Source organism: Periplaneta americana, chromosome 1 (genome assembly GCF_040183065.1).
Source record: "Periplaneta americana isolate PAMFEO1 chromosome 1, P.americana_PAMFEO1_priV1, whole genome shotgun sequence".
Lineage (NCBI taxonomy): Eukaryota > Metazoa > Arthropoda > Insecta > Blattodea > Blattidae > Periplaneta > Periplaneta americana.
In genome coordinates, this window is record NC_091117.1 from 124,435,312 (window position 1) to 124,459,547 (window position 24,236).

General features: G+C 34.7%; 1 protein-coding gene across 13 annotated transcripts in view; it reads left to right on the forward strand.

Moving 5' to 3' along the window:
• Window positions 1–24,236, forward strand: part of Nf1 (neurofibromin 1) — a 384,838-nt gene that overhangs the window by 245,453 nt on the left and 115,149 nt on the right. For all 13 annotated transcript variants that reach the window (XM_069826894.1, XM_069826901.1, XM_069826976.1 and 10 more), the window contains 3 exons: window positions 193–354; window positions 12,849–13,107; window positions 13,207–13,345. In XM_069826894.1, coding sequence (XP_069682995.1) covers window positions 193–354; window positions 12,849–13,107; window positions 13,207–13,345 — 560 coding nt within the window. The remainder of the gene's footprint in view (window positions 1–192; window positions 355–12,848; window positions 13,108–13,206; window positions 13,346–24,236) is intronic.

The following is a 24,236-nucleotide window of genomic DNA, read 5'->3' on the forward strand; positions in this document are numbered from 1 at the left end:
TTTTTATATTTGTGACGTTCCCTGTATACTTATTCCCCGAGCCCTTACAAGGATAGTAAGATAGTATATGCAGTGGAACAAGATGTGCTGAAATATTTTTTATAGATCTTAGACGAGTGGATTTATCATTTAATTTGATTGAGAGTGTACATTACTGGTATATATCTAATTCTAATGAACATTGTTACTTAGGTACCTGAACTGATAGACATGGTGTTGGATAGCTTCATACATAGGTCAGTGGCAAGTGGACTTGGCTCACCTATGGTAGAAATTATGGCAGACACTGCAGTGGCTCTGGCTTCTGCGAACGTACAGTTGGTGGCCAAAAAAGTGATTGGAAGGTTATGCAGAGTAAGTCTATTGTTTAAGGTTCTGGTTGGCAGACTGATTGTGTTTATCATTTTGTCTGCATCTTTAAAATGTGATATAACATTTTGTATCAAAATGCTGAATGAAATCAGTAGACCAAGCATGTGCAACTCTGATTCTGTATGCAAAAGAAGAGATATGGATACAGCTATGTAGGCAACTGTGTTGATTACTCAAACAAAGATGATGTCATTAAAACTGTGCTGAACTCACAGTAAGGGCACATGATGTCTAGATCGAGGATTAGCATGAAAATGCATGTTTTTATTGATACATCATATTTAAGAAGTACGGTACCGGGACTCATATATTTTTGCATTTTGAACGTTGAATAACAGAATAAGCCCAATCAACTTAATCAAGTTTCTTCACTTATTGGAGCTTGTGTAAATGTAAGTGAGACTAATTCCTCACTGTCAAACAAATGGTACCAGTAAGCGATTAGTGATAGTTTAGGTTTGGTTTGTTCAGGCTTTTGGTATGCCTTGTATATACGCTTTTTGGTAGGTGGGTAGGTAGGTAGGTAGGTAGCCAGATATAAAGTGAGTTTTCGTAAGATCGAGAATCAATGACAAGTTAGGTTTGGTTTGTTCAGGCTTTTGACATTAATTAAGTAAATCTGATGTTTTATATAGTAATGAAGCATATTCAGACACTTATCTTGTTTTTATGTTAACAGTATTCCTTCAGTCACTGTTGAATATAGACACAGATTAACACATAATAAATACACAAAATTCTAATGCCAGGCGTTTGACAATAAAGTCATTTGACCTCTTGCACTCCAATATTTTTCAAAGATATTATCATGGTCAGCCACTGAAGCACAGATTTTGAGGTGTTCCGAATCCATTTCTTGGTTTGATTTGCACAATGGGGAGTTAGGGGACTGATATATTCCAATTCTATGCAGGTGTTTGGCCAAACAATCATGGCCTGTTGCCAATCTAAATGCAGCTACAGACGATTTGCGTGGTAAATCGGGAATTAACTGTGGATTTTGATGCAGAGAGTTCCATTTTTTCCCTTGAGATTGTGTTTTCAAATTTTGTTTGTTGAAGTCTAAGTATGTAGATTTAATAAATCCTTTCACAGAGTAATACGTAGATTTAGTAACAGGTCTGTAAGTAGCAGTGCTGCCCTTCTTTGCTAAAGCATGTGCATTCTCGTTTCCCAGGATTCCACAATGGGATGGTATCCGTTGGAATACAATTCTTTTATTGAGTGATATTAATTGAGAGAGCATTTTAGTTATTTCTGCTGTTTGAGATAAAGGTGTGTATTTGGAGACTATTCATAGAATAGCTGCTTTGGAGTCTGACAATATAACTGCATTCTTAAATTCATTGATGTGGCATAGAAGATTCCTGAGACTTTCACTTATTGCAATGATTTCACCATCAAAACTTGTTGTTCCATATCCAAGAGATCTATAAAGTGAGAAGAGACAGCACGTAACACCTGCACTGGCACCTTGTTCTCTGGAGATCAAGGATCCGTCGGTGTATAAATGAAGCCAGTTTTGTGGAGGGTACCTAATACAGGGACATCATTTTATTTTTACTTCAATTTTTATTGTACCTGAGTTTTTTAATGTACTTCACTCCCACCCCTCCACACAGATCCAAGACCGCAAATACAGTCATAGTAGCCTTACGGTCATAGTAAACAGTACGTTCCAAAAATATGTTCGCGTTTTCCAGTGATGAAAGAGCTCAATATTGCATCATTTTTCATTTGTCTACGTCGCATCCCAGTTTCCTCCACCTGCTTCTATTCACCTCTCTGTAAATGCTAGTGGCTGGGCTGTCTTAGCTCTTTTCTGAGAACATTAATTTCTGTTAGGAATTGGACGTCTACGTAATATTATACCCATACAATTGTTTAAAATAACTTAAATAAAAGGGCTTCGTTAAGTAATTAACTGTCACTTGATTTCCTCCCTTTCTACGACGCTGTGACGTAACCACTTGGACGGAGAGTAGATAGCATGCCTGAGTAATTTTATCTTTTCGGATCGGGCAGAAGTGAAGATTGAATTTACAGTATGTAAGGTCTCTTTTATAGAGTAGGTACAGAATTATTTCAACATGAGTTACTGATATGAAGTACGAACCTGGTAACTGGAATTACGTACAATAGTCTACAGTGCGATAATATGCACATTAGAACTGAAGCCTGTATCGAAATGAGCGGCCACCATTTTCAAAAATGTGTTTAAATATCCTTATTATGATTATTTTTCAATTTACCTTCATTCTCCATAGTGTAGGCCCATGCTAATGTGCTGTAGATAGTATAATATACACTGCATAATGAATACGTCTGCATGGAAAGCTCAGTTCGTGAGTAAAAACACTCATTGTTAATACAGTACTGTATTTTGATTAAACAAAAACCTAATGAAAATTATCAAACTCAAAATCGCGATATTTCCTAGTTTATGTAAATGGATGAACTACTTTTCTTCCCTCCTATACCTAGTAAAGTGATTTGTTTGTGTATTACGCCAGTATCATCGAACTCCAGTCCTTTAAGGGGGAGCAAACGGTGTTTCCGGTTCTTAATCGCTGATCCAAAGGTATAGCCAGGTTGATATTAAAAATGTTAGTAAAAATAAAATGATGTCCCTGTATTAATTGTCTCTAAAGACAATTGTTTCAGTATTTCATTGTTTACTTCTGATTTCAGTATTCCTTCTGTTAAATTTAGATTATATTCTATATTTAATAGAGTTAAAGGGTTTGGTTTAATTTGTAAGTTTTCTTTTAAATTCGGGATATTGATTTTCTGTTTTAATTCTTGAACAATGGTTATGAAACTTTTTTGAGTTTCCAATCTACAGAGAGGACTGTATGAATGCCAATTGTTTCCTGGTAATCTGATGAGTTTTTCATTTTCACAAAATTATGTTAATTTCCACAATTTACTTGAATACATCACATATTTACAATATAGATCGCAACAGACGTATTAATGAATCAGTCTCACACGGTATACTGCACATTGTACTATGGATGTGCAATGTGTCCCACTTCGAAGGCTGCACTTGCTTGCATCTAGTGATAACACTGCTATGGTGATGTCACATTCATTAGAATTTAGATTATATCAGACCTTGTTATTAAAATGGCCAGGGTCAAACTCGTTAAGTCATGCCAATGACTTTTGTTGTTAAATATTTAATTGTAAATATTATTATTTAAGTATTGTTTTACAACTTTATTTTTCACATGACCTCTAAGCAGTGGCGTATACTGGTTTAAGGGTCTGGGCTACCACTGACCCTATTATTACACAAAATATATTTTAAAAACCTATAATAAAATTCCTTACCTATTTATATGTGAATTCCAGACGTCTTGATTGGGACGAAAATACATTGATGACTTCGTCATTGAAATTACAGTTGGGCCGCTTGCGAAGTTTCTGTAGAAATGACTTTTCAATGGACATCAGTGCCAAGCCGGATAAACGTTCTTGTGTATGAGTTGATCTACAGTAGGATTTTATTCTCTTCAACGCAGAAAATGTTCTTTCTACCGATGCTGACGTAGCTGGTATTGTCACAATTAATGTTGCCAATTTAAGGACTTCAGGAATAACTTGGTTCAGCTGGTTTTCATATATGGCAGATAATATTTCATGGATAGGTTTGTTCGAAAAATCAAAGACTTCTGCTGAATATATTACACTTAATTCATTTTTCAAACGTACTTTATCAAAGTGACTGTTATAGGACTGAAATAATTTGTTTAGTGCCTCATTCGGGAAATTTTCTCTATAAGCAGAAAATTTTTGAGAATCTAGAAGATGTGTGAACTGAAGCTTTCCATAATCAGAAAATCTGTCAGTAATTTCCATGTGCATACGATCTAGTATGCTGTAGTACAGCTGCCTGTATTTCAATTCATCATCTCCTTTTCTTCGCTTTAATGGTGGTTCCATTGTATTGGCTGAAGAATTTTCATTTTCCATATTACTCCATATGGACGGAAACCCACTACGTCTGAACTCAGATATAGTATTTTTTTTTTAACTTTGATACCTCTTGCAAGCAGTATGCTATGTCTAGACTTTTTGTCTGAAGAATATTGTAGAGCACATCTGTATGTGCGAACACTCTAGCATAGACTTCAAGAAGAAATATATTCTGAAACTGTGTGAAAAAATACAAATATCCTTGAGCCTGCACAATTACATCATCATCCCAGTTTTCTTCAGAGTCATTACAAATGATATTTTCAAAGAAAGCAGTCAGTTGTTCTCTGTATTCCTTTACTGTATTTACAAGCCGAGATGTAAAATTCCATCTAGTTGGTGCTACTTTTGGGAGTTTCTTTTTCATAAATTCCTTGAGTTTTTCTGATCTTTTAGGAGATGATGAGAAAAATGCATCTAAACCCGACAGTGTTTTGAAAAAAATGCGGCATTCTGGAATGGATAAAGTAGTTTGTTGCAAAACTAAATTGAGAACATGGCTGTAACAATGGACAAATAGTGCTTGAGGATACTTTTCTTGAACTTTTGTTTTTAAGCCATTAATATTTCCCGCCCCATGTATTGTGGGTCCCTATCACCACGGCATGGCGCGTCCTCAGGTTGCGGATAGAGGAGACGGCCTCCAGATATGGAGGGTAGCTGCGAATATATTGAATAAGCAGTCGTGGACAGCCGATAAGGGGTGGTCCTCCAGCTTGGGGGTTGGGCGAAGGGCTAACAACCCATCACCGTAAAAAACAGCTTGTTACGTATCCCTATAATAAGCCTCGGAATAGGACTGATTCTCTGGCACGACCACAGCAAAGGAATAAGGATTTGAGATTTGGCACTTGGAACGTAACTAGTCTTTATAGAACAGGAGGGGTAACATTAGTAGCAAAAGAACTAGCTAGATATAGAATAGACTTCGTAGGAGTACAAGAGGTTAGGTTAGATGGGAATGGCATATCACAAATTGGAGATTACTTGTTGTATTATGGGGAAGGAAACAATAATCACCAATTAGGAACAGGATTCTTTGTTCATAAAAGAATAAAATCAGCAGTAAAAAAGGTCGAATTTATCAGTGACAGGTTATCATATTTAGTACTTAAGGGTAGATGGTGCGACATCATAGTTATAAATGCTCACGCCCCTACAGAAGAGAAAGACGACCATATAAAGAATAGCTTCTATGAGGAATTGGAACATACTTTTGATCAGTTCCCTAGATATCACATGAAAATTTTATTGGGGGATTTCAATGCTAAAGTAGGACGGGAGGATATTTTTAGACCAACTATTGGAAAAGAGAGCCTACACGCAATTAGTAGTGACAATGGAGTTAGATTAGTCAACTTTGCCACATCGAAAAATTTAATTGTCAAAAGTACAACATTCCCCCATAAGGATATACATAAATATACTTGGACTTCTCCAGATGGATTGACACACAACCAAATAGATCACATCTTGATAGATAAACGGAGACATACTAGTATAGTAGATATTCGAACTTTCAGGGGTGCAGACTGTAATTCTGACCATTATTTGGTGATTGGAGAATTAAGAGAAAGATTATCAGTAGCCAAGCGAGTAGAGCAACAAGTTAATATTACTAAATTCAATATTTTGAAATTAAAGGACGAGGAAGCTAAGCAAAATTATCAGGTCGAAATTTCGAATAGGTTTGCCACTTTAGAAAGTTCCGACGAAGTTGAGAAAGAATTAGATGTTAATAGCGTGTGGGAAAATATCAGAGATAGTATCAAAATTGCAGCTGAGCAGAGCATAGGTTATTATGAAACTAAGAAAAAGAAACCGTGGTTTGATGAAGATTGTTGCATGGTAGTAGAAAGAAGGAAACAGGCAAAATTGAAATTCTTACAGGATCCAGTTGAGGAGAAGAGAGATAATTATTTCAATGAAAGACGGGAAGCAAGTCGTACGCTTAGGAATAAAAAGAGAGGTTACTTGAAGGAAAAACTGAATGAGGTAGAAACAAATAGTAAGAATAAAAACATTCGAGATTTATATAAGGGTATAAAGGAATTTAAGAATGGATATCAGCCAAGGGTAAACGTTATCAAGGATGAGAATGGTGACTTGCTTGCAGACTCTCCATCAATCCTAAACAGATGGAAAAACTATTTTGCGCAACTACTAAATGTACATAGGCCAAATAGAAATGATCGGGACGAAATTGAAATACAAACTGCTGAGCCATTTATACCCGAACCCACGCTTACAGAAGTCGAAATTGCGATAGAAAATCTGAAAAAGTACAAGTCTCCAGGTACCGATCAAATTCCAGCAGAATTAATACAAGAGGGTGGGAGTGCATTATATAGCGAAATTTATAAACTTGTACTTGCTATTTGGGAAAAGGAAATTGTACCAGAACAATGGAAGGAGTCCATAATTGTACCTATTTTTAAAAAGGGGCACAAAACCAACTGTGGTAACTTTCGAGGAATATCACGTTTGTTGACGTCGTACAAAATTTTGTCCAATATTCTTTTGAGAAGATTAACTCCGTACGTAGATGAAATTATTGGGGATCATCAGTGCGGTTTTCGGCGTAATAGATCGACTATTGATCAGATTTTTTGTATTCGACAGATAATGGAGAAAAAATGGGAGTATAAGGGTACAGTACATCAGTTATTCATAGATTTCAAAAAGGCTTATGACTCGGTTAAGAGGGAAGTATTATATGATATTCTTATTGAATTTGGTATTCCCAAGAAACTAGTTCGATTAATTAAAATGTGTCTCAGTGAAACGTACAGCAGAGTCCGTATAGGTCAGTTTCTATCTAATGCTTTTCCAATTCACTGCGGGCTAAAGCAAGGAGATGCACTATCACCTTTACTTTTTAATTTCGCTCTAGAATATGCCATTAGGAAAGTTCAGGATAGCAGAGAGGATTCGAAATTGAACAGGTTACATCAGCTTCTTGTCTATGCGGATGACGTGAATATATTAGGAGAAAATCCACCAACTATTAGGGAAAACACGGCAATTTTACTTGAAGCAAGTAAAGCGACAGGTTTGGAAGTATATCCCGAAAAGACGAAGTATATGATTATGTCTCGTGACCAGAATATTGTACGAAATGGAAATATAAAAATTGGAGATTTATCCTTCGAAGAGGTGGAAAAATTCAAATATCTTGGAGCAACAGTAACAAATATAAATGACACTCGGGAGGAAATTTAAACGCAGAGTAAATATGGGAAATGCGTGTTATTATTCGGTTGAGAAGCTCTTATCATCCAGTCTGCTGTCGAAAAATCTGAAAGTTAGAATTTATAAAACAGTTATATTACCGGTTCTTCTGTATGGTTGTGAAACTTGGACTATCACTCTGAGAGAGGAACATAGGTTCAGGGTGTTTGAGAATAAGGTGCTAAGGAAAATATTTGGGGCTAAGAGGGATGAAGTTACAGGAGAATGGAGAAAGTTACACAACACAGAACTGCACGCATTGTATTCTTCACCTGACATAATTAGGAACATTAAATCCAGACGTTTGAGATGGGCAGGGCATGTAGCACGTATGGGCGAATCCAGAAATGCATATAGAGTGTTAGTTGGGAGACCGGAGGGAAAAAGACCTTTAGGGAGGCCGAGACGTAGATGGGAGGATAATATTAAAATGGATCTGAGGGAGGTGGGGTATGATGATAGAGACTGGATTAATCTTGCACAGGATAGGGACCGCTGGCGGGCTTATGTGAGGGCGGCAATGAACCTTCGGGTTCCTTAAAAACCATTTGTAAGTAAGTAAGTAAGTAAGTAATATTTCCCGCCATAACTGAAGCACCATCGTATGTCTGTGCAATTAAGTTATTGCCGACATTGTATTCTGCTATAACACATTCCACATGCTGAAACAAAGCAGCAGCAGTTTTGCCCGAACTGACATTTGTGAATCCTATAAACCGTTCTTGAACATTGGCAGTACTGTCGACGTATCTTAAAACAGTGGACAATTGACTCTGATTAGAGCAGTCACTTGTTTCAACAACAACAATGGCCACAAAAGGTGCTTCTTCTATTTCAGATTTTATGTTCTTTATCATAACCCCACTTATAGCAAATATTAAGTCATTCTGAATTGCGGGAGAAGTACCACGGAATACTGTTGAACTCTCAAGATGATTGGCCAGTAAATGGTCAAATTCACTTAAGGAACTTAAATATTCAATATAATTTCCTCTATTGTCTCATTCCACACTCTCATTATGACCCCGAAAAGCCAATTCTTGTTTTCCTAGAAAGCAGACTGCGTTAATAAGACGCAGTAAAATCTCCCGATTTTTTTTCACAAGAGCATTGTGTTGGTTGATGTGTAGAACTTTTTGCTTATCTAGCTGTAAATCAATTCTTGTCTTCCCAAAGTTTGCAAAGTTCATGCTACTATAAATATGAGCTTTTGATTTGTCGTGTTTTAGGACTGCCGTTCGAAGGGAGTTCATATTAGAAAACCCCTCTTTTGACCACACATTAGTTTCGCAGCTAAATAACAAACATGGCCAACAAAATAGTTTAGACAGTTTAGAACTACCACACAACCAATTCCACTTACCATATGATGTTGAAGTGAAATGGCGTGTGTACTCATGCTGTTTTTCTTTTACGTCCATGGACAAATTTAACTCAGGAGTTGGTCTTTCCATTTTCACAATTTCAACTTTCTCGTTGTATGTACGACAGTTAAAAGGCACTTTTAATAAACCTTCTATTACACAGTCATTTTCAACACAAACCTCTCCAGAAACTTGTTCTGCCATATTTTTCACAATATCACTTAATTGGGAAATTAAAAACTTAATAATTCACAATTAATATAACTCTTAGACACTCGAACAAATCACAGATTTAAAATAATGCACTGCAAGAACACAATCACATTAATGAGCTAGCGTACTAAGCATATTGTTGCTTCGCGCCTTCCAAGAAACCGATCATGAGAGCGGCAACTCACCCGCCTACACTGCACGATGGAAACAGAAGAGAGTGGGGGGACGGGGAGTTGTGCGATGTGAGCGGAACGGTCACAGGCTACCCTTCGTAGTAGCGGTTTCTCCAGTGATGCCGCCTTGACAACTTGTTTCTTTTCGAGAACAGAGAGCGCATATAAATGTAACAATTACTTTAATTTTAATTACTGTGGTAAAACTAATACGGTAATACAAAATTATTACATTCTGTTATATTATAAACTTTTTCTTTTGTAATTTCCTTGGGCTACCACCGGTAGCCCCGGTAGTCCGCAAAATACGCCCCTGTCTCTAAGATACAATCGACTAGACATCATAAGAATATATTTTTACGATTATTGGTTTTATTCGTAATCCATTTTTCACCAAAGATTTACAATTTTATTAACACAACCATTTCTGTTTACTTCGTTACTAATTGTTCTCTTTTATGTGCCACACATCTATTGAAGCATTGTCTTTCTGATACGAAGTGTTCTAGCTCGACACTTTTTCAATAATTATCCTACTATTACAGCAATTTCCCCCAACCCTGAAGTGTTAAAGTTCTCTATGATGTGAATAAATGATAGGTTGCTTGTTTGGTTTGGTTTGGATTTGGTTATGTTGGGATGGGATGGGTTGGGTTTCTCTTAGGTTCTTTGGTTTAATTTAGTTGAGTTTCATTGGGTAAATCAGTTTGATTTGATTATATTAGTTTGTTTGGTTTGGTTAGTATTGTTCAGTCTTTTGTAACTCTTCTCTTCACCATCTTGCATTAGCAAATACAATTCACAGGAACATGTTCTTAGATTAGATTAGATTTTTTTATTAGCCATTGGAATAAAATTCGAGGTTGCCAGGTATCCTGATTTAGGTAGGATTCTCCTGATTTCCCTGGTGGAATCCCCAATCCCAGTTAAAAAAACCCAGTCGGGATTGGTAAAAACCCCTGTTTGACAGATATAAGAGCATATTTCAACAAATTATCCTGTATTTCCAATTCTCCAATATTTTGATGTAGCCTATACATTGACTCACTCCTCTTATTGAAGTTCTGGCTGATATGTACATCTATTATCAGCCAGTACATCTCACTTGACAATATGTCAAAGGAAGAACAATTGTTGTATACATCTGAAATCTGATTACTGGAATATGTTACTATACTAAAAGCCAGGTTATGAACCGACTAAACCGGAAGCAACGTTCTGTTGGTCTCTTTCTGAGCTCTGTTGCCACATAGTGGGGTGAGATTCAAGGCGTGTTCAGCATTTCTCACTGATATGTTTAAAATAACTACTGTATATAGTTCTCGATAACACTATCTACAATATTAGTAATTAAAATTACTGTTTTTAAGAAAGCACGAGCTAATGACGCTGGTACGAAATGCGACTCATAATGCACGTGGTACTGCAAATGAACTGGCTACACTGTCTCCGTGATTCCGTTGCCAGATTTTCGTTAGCAGACGACATTTTCACGCGAGGTCCAATGAAAAGCTCCGTTCTCGTTCTCCCCTCCACCCCCCACATTCAACGTGTCATCACTGCACAGACTACCCCTCTAACCCACACTTTCCTCTTGCCCTTCCAACTACTTCCTGTTTCGTCGGTCATAACCTGGCTTTTAGTATAGTCAGCGATGTATGCAATGAAGGGGGAAAGGAACTGGCCACCCTACTCCATTATCTCCTGGCCTAGTGATGTCTTGTTGGTGTCACTTGTGGAGTCCAGACCTGTCTTCGGACAGTTGACTAAACAAAAATAACATTGACTCAAATGGCAATATTGTAAAAGAGGTAACCCAGCTGATAGCCATAATGCAATGCTACTTACTTTCCAGAGTCTTATCATAGTCTTGGTTAATCCATTTCAGTACCTACTTGCATTTAGTAAGTAGTGTATATGTATTTTAAGTACGTTCAAAGGCACAAAAGATAGTGTTTTTGATATCGTATTTTACAATAATGACAGACATAATACATTTCTTGTGTTTTATAGTTTAGTGAATTATTTTTAAACACAGATCCATCACCATTTAGTGAAACTACTACAGTACTGGTTCCGAACCTTCGTATTTTAGGGTTTCTCATGGAGGTGAAAATGACATTGAAAAGCACACGAACACTGCTTTGCAGAAAGAGACTAGAAATCATATGATCAATTCTTGATAATTTCTTAAGTTAGCTTTCTGATATCCCGATTTTGATAAAAACCTGGTAATCTTGATACAGTTGTTCATGGCGTCACAGTATACATTAATCTGTATATAATGATACAATGGGCAACAGAATGCAAACTGAATATTTTACAAATGTATATAATGATACAATGGGCAACATATTGCAAACTGAATATTTTACAATCATCATAATCTGAGGTAACTTACCACTTGCTCATTAAATAAATAGATCTCTCTGCGGTGGCTGAGGTATCATGCAGACAGTCCGGGTTTGGGTCCTGGTCAGGTCTGGGATTTTTCATTGAAAAATCCATGGTGACACTTGTGGCGGACAAGGGATTTTTCTCGGGGTTCTCTCGTTTCCCCATATTAGGCATCTGCATAATTCCATCAACATTTCTTCGTTTCATCATCATTCCATAGCATTCCCTGAATGCCGGCTGGTGACACATGGAGGGGACTGGCCTAGGGACTAGGAGGGTTGTCTGTTCGAAACCTGGGTATGCAGTGAATCTTAGTGTAGTCAGCTGTTGTGGTTTTGGGAATGCACTTAGATTGAGGGTTAGTGTAGTAGATCATAAAAGGTCACAGTGTTGGTTCATAGTGTTCCCCTCCCAAAAATTCCATTCGAAATAAATAGGACACTAGGTACTTAGAATAATGTACTATTTATCCACTCAGTAATGCATAGTACACTAGATAGTTGTGAATAAGACACTTAGTTTCTTTTAAGGGAGGCATTAATTATTTTGTGATAACACAGTAGCATGCACTCGATTTTCTTTCATTTGAGTCTTGTTACTGTTTTTCTTCCAGTAGGTGTCCAGGTACATGAAAAAAGAGAGAACAGAAGGGCAGTATGCACAAGAATAAATGGTTAATAAGCATACAGTGCATTGTGTTGAAAATGTTAGAATACGTTAAAATTCGGATAATATTAAACTTTTGAGTGCTATTGGTTATCATTATTATGTAATATTTATTTATTTTCCAATGGCTAGAATTGACAATCAAGTCATTTTCTCTCTAGCTTCCCAGTACAAGCTAACAAGGTCCTCAGTCTGTTGTCCAGTTGGGTTTAAGGCTGGACAGAACAGAAGGTGTTATTTGTCCATGATTTGGTCAGGGTTGTTGCACAAAACACATCTGTTGGAGTGGTATATGCCTAGCCTGTGTAGATGGTGAGCCAGGCAGTCATATACTGGCATCAACCTAAGTTTTGCTACAGCTTCCTTGCAGCCTTTTATTATGTAATATTGACGCATGTAATTTTGCCATTGTCAATGAAATGATTTGCCTTTGCATCACTGTCTTTTTCAGGTGGTGGATAAAACTTGTACATCTCCTACACCACTGCTAGAGCAACACATGATGTGGGATGACATTGCCATACTAGCACGCTATCTCCTCATGTTGTCCTTCAACAATTGCCTGGATGTGGCGCGCCATTTGCCATATTTATTCCATGCAGTAACGTTCCTCGTTTGTTCTGGGTCCTTGAGTATGAGAGCTTCAACTCATGGCCTTGTCATCAATGTCATTCATTCTCTCTGCACCTGTACCAAACCTTCTTTCAGTGGTAATTTCTTCTATATAATAGTTAAAAGAGACATTGTCAGTACCTCAATATGTTATCACAAATACCTCATTTTAAATCACAATGTAATTTTTTTCACAGAGGAAACTCAACGGGTATTGCGACTCAGTTTAGATGAGTTTTCTTTACCCAAGTTCTATCTTCTTTTTGGAATCAGCAAAGTGAAATCAGCTGCAGTCACAGCATTTAGATCAAGCTATCGACATCCAAATGAGCGCTGGTGAGTTTTGGATTATTTACATAACCATTTCAAACATAACAAAATTCTTCTAGTACAAATGTTATAAAATTGCATTGAAATTTATATTTGAAATATTATATATGAAGATCTACATTTTATTATATTTGCTTTCTCTTGCCACTATGGAAGATAATATTCAACACGAAAATCTGAATACATATAAAAGGAAATGTTACAGAAAAGAAATTGGGGAAAAAATATATATATATATATATATATATATATATATGTTTTATTATTATACTATTACTAACTTCCAGTACATATTTTCCAATGGCTCGGTACATTGGAAAAAAAAGAATCCTCATTGACCCATTTGTCTTCTGGATTCTCAATATCAGTCCCATTCAGAAGTGCTGGATAACAATTATTAGCCAACGACTAAAGTGACTTCTGTCCATTTCCTCCTATTGATGACACAGTGTGCAGTAGAGTTCGTGCAAGATGCCAATCTGATGGAAGTGCTTCACCATACAGTCATGACCAGTAGTTAGACAAAAGGCTGCAACGGCATTCTTCCTGGGGTTGTCAGGCGCATTGGAGAGTTCACTGTACTAATGTAATATATAGTTACAGTGAAACCTGTTCAAATCGGAACCTGAATGATCCGGAATCCTATCTATTTCGGAACAAGTTATTGGTCCTGGTGAAATTTGTATATATTATGTGTAATTTTTCCTGAATAAAACGGAAACTGTCCAATGCAGAAACGGAAACTGTCTGCTACTGTTCAAAACGGAAACAATATTTTGGACACACTATATTTTGTAACTACTGTAGATTTTGAAACAGCGTGTAATTTCAAGGAATATACGAAATATTTAGGTCACTAAGATAAAAACAAGTTTTCTTTGCAAAATTCTAGAGGGCACGAGGGTGTGTTGGCCTGTCCGTCATAAATTTTATTACCCTGTTAACTAGGCAGATGAGTCCCTTCAAAGATTTTCAATGCTTCACACCCATATACTGCCATAGCTAAACAGAGCGCAAGTGTAGTGATTTCCAGGTAAAAAAAAAAAGTTGCATAAAATGTGGCATTAACATTAAGTGATGAAGTAAACGTTATCGAGATAAAGGAAAAATTAGAAACAAAGTCTATGTGAAATAATATTTAAGTACAGTTGTGGAAAACTCATGTGTGACACTTTAAAAAATAAAGATCATAATGAGTGAGTGGTGTGCGGCCAATATTGGTGATACAAAAGGAACCAGAAAGCAACTGTTTATGTGAAAATAAATGAACTGTTGTGAGAGTGGGTTCTTCGTGACCTTTCAAAGAACAAGCCAATTTCTGGATCTATTCTGCAAAGAAAGCTATTGAACTGGGAAAGAAATTAAATAAACCAGAATTCAAGGCTTCTAATGGATGACTCCTAGTCCAGTTAATTAATAATGTGCAGTGATATGCAGTGCAGTATTAGAGTATAGTGTTAGATATTAAATAGAATGAGATTAGTAAACTTTAGTAATGTTTAATGACTAATGAGTGAGTTACGATAATATTTATACAGAAAATGAGATTTTTAGTCATGATTCACCAACGTAATAAGTGACAGAAAGCTGATTTAATGTGAGTAGTGTTAAACAGAATATTTTGTACTTCTTGCATTTTGCGGCATGCCATTTTGTTTTTCATGTATATGAATGACAAAATATTCCATTTTAATGTCACCTGAATAATACGGAAACCTGTCCACAACAGAAAAAAAAATTAGGACCATGTCACTTTCGTCTTGAACAGGTTTCACTGTAATTTTAAATGTTGGATGCAAAAACAGTTGCAGTTTCCTGTATCTGTAACACAAAACAAGTACAAACATTCATGTTGTCTAAATCATCTGTATAATTACATCTTGTTTAGTCTTATGACTATCAATGTTTCTTATCTTAAATTTACCATTCATTTGCAGTTTTTCATTAATTATTTACATTTCTTTTATTTTTAACTAAAAAAATAAAAACCTATTCTGGTTCTTATTATTCATTAGTTTTTTTTAATTGCAGTTTCTTTGTTCATTAATAATAACTTCTTCTCGAATTTTTTTAGTAAACAAACACTCAAGAACATGAATATCATCTTCTCTGTTCTCGCATAAAAGACAGGTTCCTTGAGGGAAATTACCTCTGTTATTTTTTAACCTCCAAAACCCTAGTCTGAACCAAGCCAGTCCAAATTTTTCCTTCGTTTTTATGTTATCTATATATTCACTCCGTCCCCATACTTTTTATAATCATTGTAAAAAATTAGAGCTCGCATTTCATTAATACTACTAAAGTCGTTTTGTCTTGTTATATTGTTACATCTTGATTTTATTAAATTTAAAGTGGCAGTGCTGTTTCTAGTTGCTAAATTATCCCATAACCAACCTAGTCCAATATTATGAATGTTATTTTTTTATTTTTAGGATGGCTTTTTTTTGTAGTATTTACTATTTAATTAGGTAAATATGTTTTATAAGCGAATTGTGATTACTTTGAACTCTTTAAATTAGATATTTCATGTTTCTAAGTAGAATTGTGCTCGTAATATTATCCATTCCCATATCTATTCTTGCAGCGCTACTTGATGAATTTGAACTTCTATTAGTACATTCTTGCAGTATGTTGAGCTTATTCTATTCAAGTTTATCAATGCTTTATCCTCTAATCCCCACAGTTCACATCCGTATAATAATTTTGATTCAACCATCATAAAATAAATTCTATTCAACATTTTAATATTGATGCTTGGCAATTTGTACATAGTTTTATCGATAATTTTTACTGTTTCCTTTCCTACGATATATTATAAGATTTATCCAGTCTCCTTTGTAGTTTATATTGATTCCTAAATATTTTAATCTCTTCGTTTTTAAATTGAATTCATCAGATTAATGTATTTTCGAATTTAGATCTTTTTCATATTCATTTTTACATATTAGCAACTTCATTTTATTCTTGTTTAATTTCAGGTCCCATTTTACAGAATATCTTTCAATTTCATATAATATTTTTCGCATTCCGGTCATTGATGTCGGCATTAAGTAATTATTATCTACTTACTGAATAGTTGATACCAGCACATTCTCTAAGGTAGGGCAGTGGCTATTATTGCAATTCATTTCGTCAGCTAAATCGTTTACATAACATATGTATAGATATCCGCTCAAGACTGACCCTTGGTTTATTCTATTTGCCATGGGAATTGCATATCCATAATCCAGACTATTTTCATCATGCAACCTAATACAATGCGTTTTCATACATTGATTTTATGTTCTTGATAAATCTATTACTAATTCCCATCCTGGTTAATTTAAATATAGTTTTTGTCTATTAATAAAGTCTAAAGTTTTTGATATATCTACTAAGCAACAATGTAATTTACCATAATTGAATTTACACAAATAAGGTCAAATTCAACAGTGTTCATAAATGAGATATTAAGCATACAGAGAAATAATTTATTACAGTTGTATGAACACTTTTTGATAATTAAATTAGTAATATTAGATATAAAGAACATAAAAATATTTCTCACGAAGTTTCGCATTCTGCCTTTAGTAAACATATATTCAATAGTCAACATTTTTTTACAGATATTAATACTGACAAGGACATCTTACACACTAATAGGAAAGGTAAATTATTAAATATTTTAGAATCCATTGAAATTTATAAAGATAAACTTGTTAACCCTCAAAATTTAAATGATAAAGCAATTTATGAAAATAACATCCATTTTGATCTCTATATCACTTCCGATTTGAACAAGAAAAGATCAACGTAGTATCAATCACACTATCTCTGTCCCATCCTTCATCATAGTAAGTCTCCTTTAAGCCACGATACGCGGTCGAACATCTGAACATCCAGATTGTATTCTGTCCATTCTTCTTACTTATTCATTCTTGTACTTATTAATATATATATATATATATATATATGGGGAAAGGTACAATTATTGCCAGGGTTAAGGATGATTTTTTAGTCAATTAAAAATTGAGTACCGTAGATATTTTAAGTTCAATCGTAAAAATGAAACTTCTATGGGACAAAGGGATATTTTTTACATATATTCACATATATCAAGTGACATTTTAAATTTAAATAATAATATTTTTTCATGCGAAAAGAATAAGTTCTGAAAAATACAATTCTTGGCAGGGTTGTTACAATATTTGGCAGGTACTGATACAGTTCTAGGCATACTCGTTTTATCAACAGTTTATAACAAAATTGAAATCAACACACGTCCCATTTATTCATTATCACTTTCAGTATTTAAAAACAAGTCTTCACTATGACTTTCATCAACATTGTAGCACAGATGACAAAGAAAATCATCGCAGTCTGTATTGTCGGGAATATGTTGTTGATGATTTTTAGGTACACATTTCTCGTGGAATAACTTATTGCACAGTGAACATTGCAGGCTTCCATTTTCAGTTTTAATATTACGAACACAAACATAACACATGTCTTGTTTGAAAGATGACATTTCATTTACGTCAGTACCTTTACCCAAGTTAGTAATTCGCTCTTTCTTTTTCTTAAGCATCTGTTTTGTATTTAGAGTTTTTTCTTCTCTCTTTCTCTTCCTTTGTTCTTTCTTCTCTTGTTCTACCTGTTTTTTGTGTTCTTTATCTGCCTGAAACTTTTTCCAAATTTTGCTTGTTATTTATCGTTTTATAGTCTGAAATAATTGGCTTAATTATAGAATTAAAACAGTTCTTTGTCTTTTCATTATCTTTGGTTGCACACCTTTACGAAACACTTCGTTCCACATCAAAATTGATTATTGTGATCTACTTCAGTCTCACTCTTAATGTCTTTGAACTTTTCTATTAATTTTTCAGTCACCAGTAATTTGAAATGTTCATAATCTCATGTCTCATTTATTACTTTGGTTTCAAGACATTTTGAGTAATCAATGGAATCAAGATTCCAAGGAAATAGCCCATACTCAGAAACCACTTCGGAGCATTTTAACTTTAACGTACTTCTCTAGGGCTGCTTCTAAGACAGGACAGAAATGTTCATTTTTCAGGTCTTCATGAGGGTGATCTTTGTGCGCAAATTAAGAACTCCTTTCCTCCGGCCTTCTTTTATGGGCCTAAATGCTGCTACGTCGGCTGGTTGAATTCACGTTGCGTTGGAATACAACGCGATTAATACAACACCAAGTTCTGTGCAGAGTTGAATAATATGGCATAATATGTGGCTTTTATGCCCATCTTCAAATAGAATTACAGGTGTTTAGATGTTTTTCTCTTTTAGAAATGACACAAAAACATTTCCAACATACTCATAGAAGACTTCAGTTTTCATCCAGCCTCTATCGCTGTGACAAATTCCCCAGGAATTGGAACTGAGCGCCCAATTTCTGCTGGAATCCTCTTGTACGGAAAAACAACCATCGGTGGTACCACCAAGCCACTAGCTAAAAGGATGAACATTACAGTTATGGAGGTTTTGGCATTTCCTTGATCCACCTCATAAATATTTCTAGCTGCTTTTGGGCCTAAAACTTTTCAATTTACAGGATTCAACATGAAACTTGTCTCATCAGCATTGAATATCCTGTCAGGTTGATTAAGAACATCAATGTTCTGTTCTTCGGTTAGACTTTCAGATATTTTGACAAACTAGTTTCGAATGTCTTTTCCGCTGACGCAGCTGCTTGCTGAAGTGACAGCTCCACTACTCCGAGTCGCAGTATCTGGATGTCTTTTCAGAAAAGTCTTATACCAAATTATGCATGGTGTATTGTCTAGGAATTGATTTGGCCGGTTGTGGAGAAATTCTTTGACACTTGCAATCACATCTGCCTTACGACGAGGGAATCCTTTTCTACAACTATCAATGATTCATTTTTTGAGAGTGATTTCCTCTTCATCAGTCAAAATTGTGTTGGGTCAGGGCGACTTTTAACAAAATCTTACTTTAAATGAAACTGAATTGCTGCCCAAGGAACGTTATGTTTCTTCGCAGCTGGATTTTTTGGAAGTCCACTTTTGATATCATTAATAGCAGCTTCTAAATCCTTAACATTTTTGACAACATTTCTGACACCCTGTGCAGAGGGGAAAAGTTTTCTATAATATCGCAATACTGCCAACAACTATCACACTTTTTCGTTTCAAAATTACAGTTTATTGGCACCCCTGCCAAGAACTGTAACTAAGTATCAGAAGTGAGTCGAAAATATACCTAATTGAACTACATTAGAAGGCGATTCAAAATCTGTACTTATATCACTAATACACAATAATATAGTTGTTGGCAGGGAGTGCCAATAATTATAATATGTAGAAAAAAATGATACAGATGTTGGCACCCAAATTATTTTAAGTAAAATTAGGTTATGAGATTGAATGAATTTAATAACATAACCAGCAGAACATACAGATCAAGTATAACTGTATTTTAAATATGTAATATACAACATAGACAGGTACTCACAGAATATGTCACTCCTGTGTCCTTATTTTTTTCTTTATAATTCAACACTAGATATGCAGTTCAGAAAATTTACACACAGCATGGAGACTCAAAGAAAAATGGAGAGAAAACATTCACATAATAATATGACCAACATTATTAGCTATGTTTTTCCTTAAGTAGATTTGTCTGTGGAAAAAAATTAAGCTTATTATTATTAACTATGTTCAACACCTGCCAAGAACTGTCACACTGCCAACAATTGTACCGTACACCCTATATATATATATACACACACACACACACACACACACACACAAGTTTTTATCATGTGATAGCACATTTTTTAAGACAACTTTTAAATACTGTACCTGTTTATTCATTTCAGTTTTTAATCTTATTCATCATATATTTTAAAAATGAATAACACTTATGTCATTTTATCTTTATCATTATTTTCAACTATCTTTTGACATTTAAACACGTTTTTTGTAACATTTATTACCATTTACGACTCTTACATATTCTACTAAACTCATTCTTGTACTTATTTATATACAAGTTCGTTATTATTAGATAGTATATTTTTGACAACTTTTAAATATCAGTTTTATTCATTTTAATTTAATTTCTTTCAGTTATATTTATCATACTGAATAATACTATGTCATTTTATTTTTAACAATGATTGACATTTAAACATAGCATTTTTGTAATTCAATATTATTTACGATCTTTTTACATACTTATTTTCTTTTTGCAGTCGTGGTATTGCCACTGAAGATGGAGGAGCATTCCTCCGGAACATGTAGGCCTATGGTTTTTAACTGATTATATTAATCTTAATTTAATTATCAAAAAGTGTTCATACAACTGTAATAAATTATTTCTCTGTATGCTTAATATATAATTTACCCCTTTTATTTTTAGTGCATTTATTAATTAGTTCGTTAACTATTATTAACTTATCAATTGTTGACGCACCTTTTTTGTATCCAAATTGAAGATTATTAATGATTTTATATTTGTCTAATAATTTAGCAAATCGATGTGTTAGAAGGCTGATATATAATTTTTTTGTTATTGGGTTATTTTACGACGCTGTATCAACATCTAGGTTATTTAGCGTCTGAATGATATGAAGGTGATAATGTCGGTGAAATGAGCCCGGGGTCCAACACCGAAAGTTACCCAGCATTTGCTTGTATTGGGTTGTATTGGGTTGAGGGAAACCCCCGGAAAAAACCTCAACCGGGATTCGAACCTGGGCCACCTGGTTTCGCAGCCAGACGTGCTGACCATTACTCCACAGGTGTGGACTGATATATCATTTTCCTAGGCTAGATAATATGGAAATACTACAATAATTTTCCGGGTTACTTTTCTCTCCTATTCCTTTATATAATGTAATTATTTTTGTACTTGACCATTTTTGGATAAAAGTTAGAATTTCTTATTATATTAAATATCTTTAATTTTCTTTGAAGATAAATATTATTCGTCATCATCTTTTTCCAGTAAATAGTGAGGATTTCGTCATTGCCAGCAGCTTCGTTCTTAGCTTTTTTTTTGTACTATTTTTAGTGCATCTATTTTAAAGTCACTATCCAATTCATCGTTATAATCGTTAATTGGCCCTATAAAACTTAAGTCACTATTTATGACTTCTCTATTATATATTTTATTTTTCGACACTGAAAATAATCTACCACTCTTTAAGTATTTCCAGACCTCGTTTATATTATTATTCTCAATCCAATAATTTATTTTATCTGATTCATTAAAAAGGAAATCTTGTTTCTTGTTATTTATCAAGACTTTGTAATCTTTATATATATATATATATATATAAAATCCTGTTATTCTTCTATTTTCGTTTCTCCCTCCCCCCCCCCCCAAATATTAAACTTCTTAAATGACTCATTTCTTACCATTCTACATTCTTCATCATACCATGTTTTTACCTTTGTATACAATCCTTTGGTTTTGTATCTTACCATATTGCTAGCAGCGCATTTACAGTAGCACTCAAAAGTATTTTGTAGAAAGCATATGTCAGACTTACATAAAGTGAAGTATTGAATAGAAAAAAAAAAATGCCAGTAGATAATTGAAAAGTATGTATTTCTAAACCATTTAGAACAAAAATACATTTAGTTTAAAGAGAGTTTTCTTGCGTAAAAAAATAATTGAAAATTCTTATGGATCAAAAGTAATTTGTAAATCAAAGTATGTAATAATACAACAAAAATATTCTTGACTCTGAGAAAAAAAAAACAGTATTTCGTTGCGTACCCCCGAGCTTTGATCACAGCACCACATCTGTTTGGCATTGAATCCACAACATTTTGCAATCATTCATGTGGAAATTGTGACCATTCTTCCAATAAGGCAACAAGTAACTGATCCTTATTTGTGTAACTTTTATGATGAACACATCTATCCAATTTAGCCCAGAGATGTACAATAAGATTAAGATCCGGACTCTGGCTTGTCCAATCCAAAAGTTGATTTTTTTTATCTGCAAAGAATTTGTTAAATGGCTGGAAGTGTGTTTTGGATCATTGTCCTGCTGAAAAATGCATTCACATGGCATATTCTTCCTCCTATGTGGAACCATATTCTTTTCTAAAATGTCACTATACAAGAAACGATCCATATTGCCATCTATTTGGACTATAGGACCAACTCCACTTCTAGAAAAACATTCCCAGTCCATGATGCTACCACCACAGTCCTTAATAGTCGGTACCTGGTATTTTTTTTTGTCTCTGGTTTTTTGGTCGATGTAGGCCTACATACTGCACACCAACAGAAGAAAATAAATTAAATTTACTCTCATCACTCCATAACACCTTATACCAGTCTGCAGTGTTCCATGTTTGATACATTTTTTCAAAGTCTTACCTGGCCTTCCTATTTTTTGGATTTATGCCAGGTTTTCATGATGGTCGTCTACCATTTAAATCACCAGCTACTAGGTGACGTTTCACAGTAGAGACATGTAGCTTCAGTCGATGGTGCTGCTCTAAATCATCCCTAATTTGTCGAGCCGATTTTCGTAGATCAGGAACCGACTGCTTACAAATGATTCTGTCATCTCTCACTGTGTTTTTCGAGGACGACCAGATGTTGGCTTATTGTCTACTGAACCTTCTTGTTTTTGCGTCGACTCCACACACTTATGAGTTGTTGTGATATACCAAAATATTTAGCAACACTAGACTGCGATTTTCCCTTCTTCAAAGTGTTTAAAACAGCTTGTCTCACATCCACAGGGTATTCCTTTTGTTTAGGCATGCTTGTAAAGATCTGTACAAATAAACAAGCACTGTCTAAATACCTAAACACCAATATTTAATATATACCATGCCACCAACTCAAACCACAAAATACTTATGAGCTAATGGAATATACATATAAGAGGCTTTGGAATATTGATGTCAATGTTGTTATGAAGACCTGCTAGAAGTTGTATTATTTACTGATTTTCATTGTGTTTTGCTGCTGTTGTGGCTGCATTTGAAAGTTAAAATTGTTATTTATCAATGATGTTATTAGTGTAATGAAGTGTTTGTGATGGTGGACTAAATTTACATCTTCGTGTATTGACATTGACTTCTTTACAGTTTGTTTATCTTGGTAACTAAGCTGTATACTATTTAGTATTTGCTAATTTATGCTGTCTCCGAGTTCAGCATAATTATTTCTTCTCTTCCTTGTTAGAATGTCGCTGAATCAATCTGTTTCAGTAGTTGATAAATCAAATAGTGGTGAAAAAAGAAAGGTGGCGAAATGTCCTCATTGTGGTGGCTTCTTTCAAAGCGAAAGGGGTACAGTATCAACATTCATATCAGTCATTCACACCGATATACACCGAACTAAGATGACAGGGAAATATGTATTAACTAGAAGTAATGAAGTGAATTACAATAATGATGGAGACAATACTGAACATATCAAAACACGTCATGAATCCTCGAGTAATAATATTGCAGATAATCCCCTAAAAACATTTAAGTATGAAGTTTCTGAATGAAAAAAAACAAATTTTCCACTGAACTTAATGATAGCGAATTCAATTCATACGTACAAAATTTTTCGAGCTTCTTAAGAAATAGTATTAACTTTCTATCCGGGCCCAAACATCCGGCCACCAAATATTACACTTCTAGACGGAGAAACCGTTTAGTGAAACAACAGAAAAATTACAAAAGTTCAAGTAATCCAGAGAGAGTCAATAAGAGAGATTGCGATAGGAAAAAAACGCAATACAATTATGAACTCACGCAATATCTTTTCTACAATCAGAAGAGTACTTGAAACAAAAAATGAATTGTGTTCAATTAACAATAATGATATTCATACTTTTTTCACAAAGACTTTTTCTTCTCCTAATATTGCTGAAAGAGACGAGTACCCATCGAAAATTAGCGAAGCAGCTCGT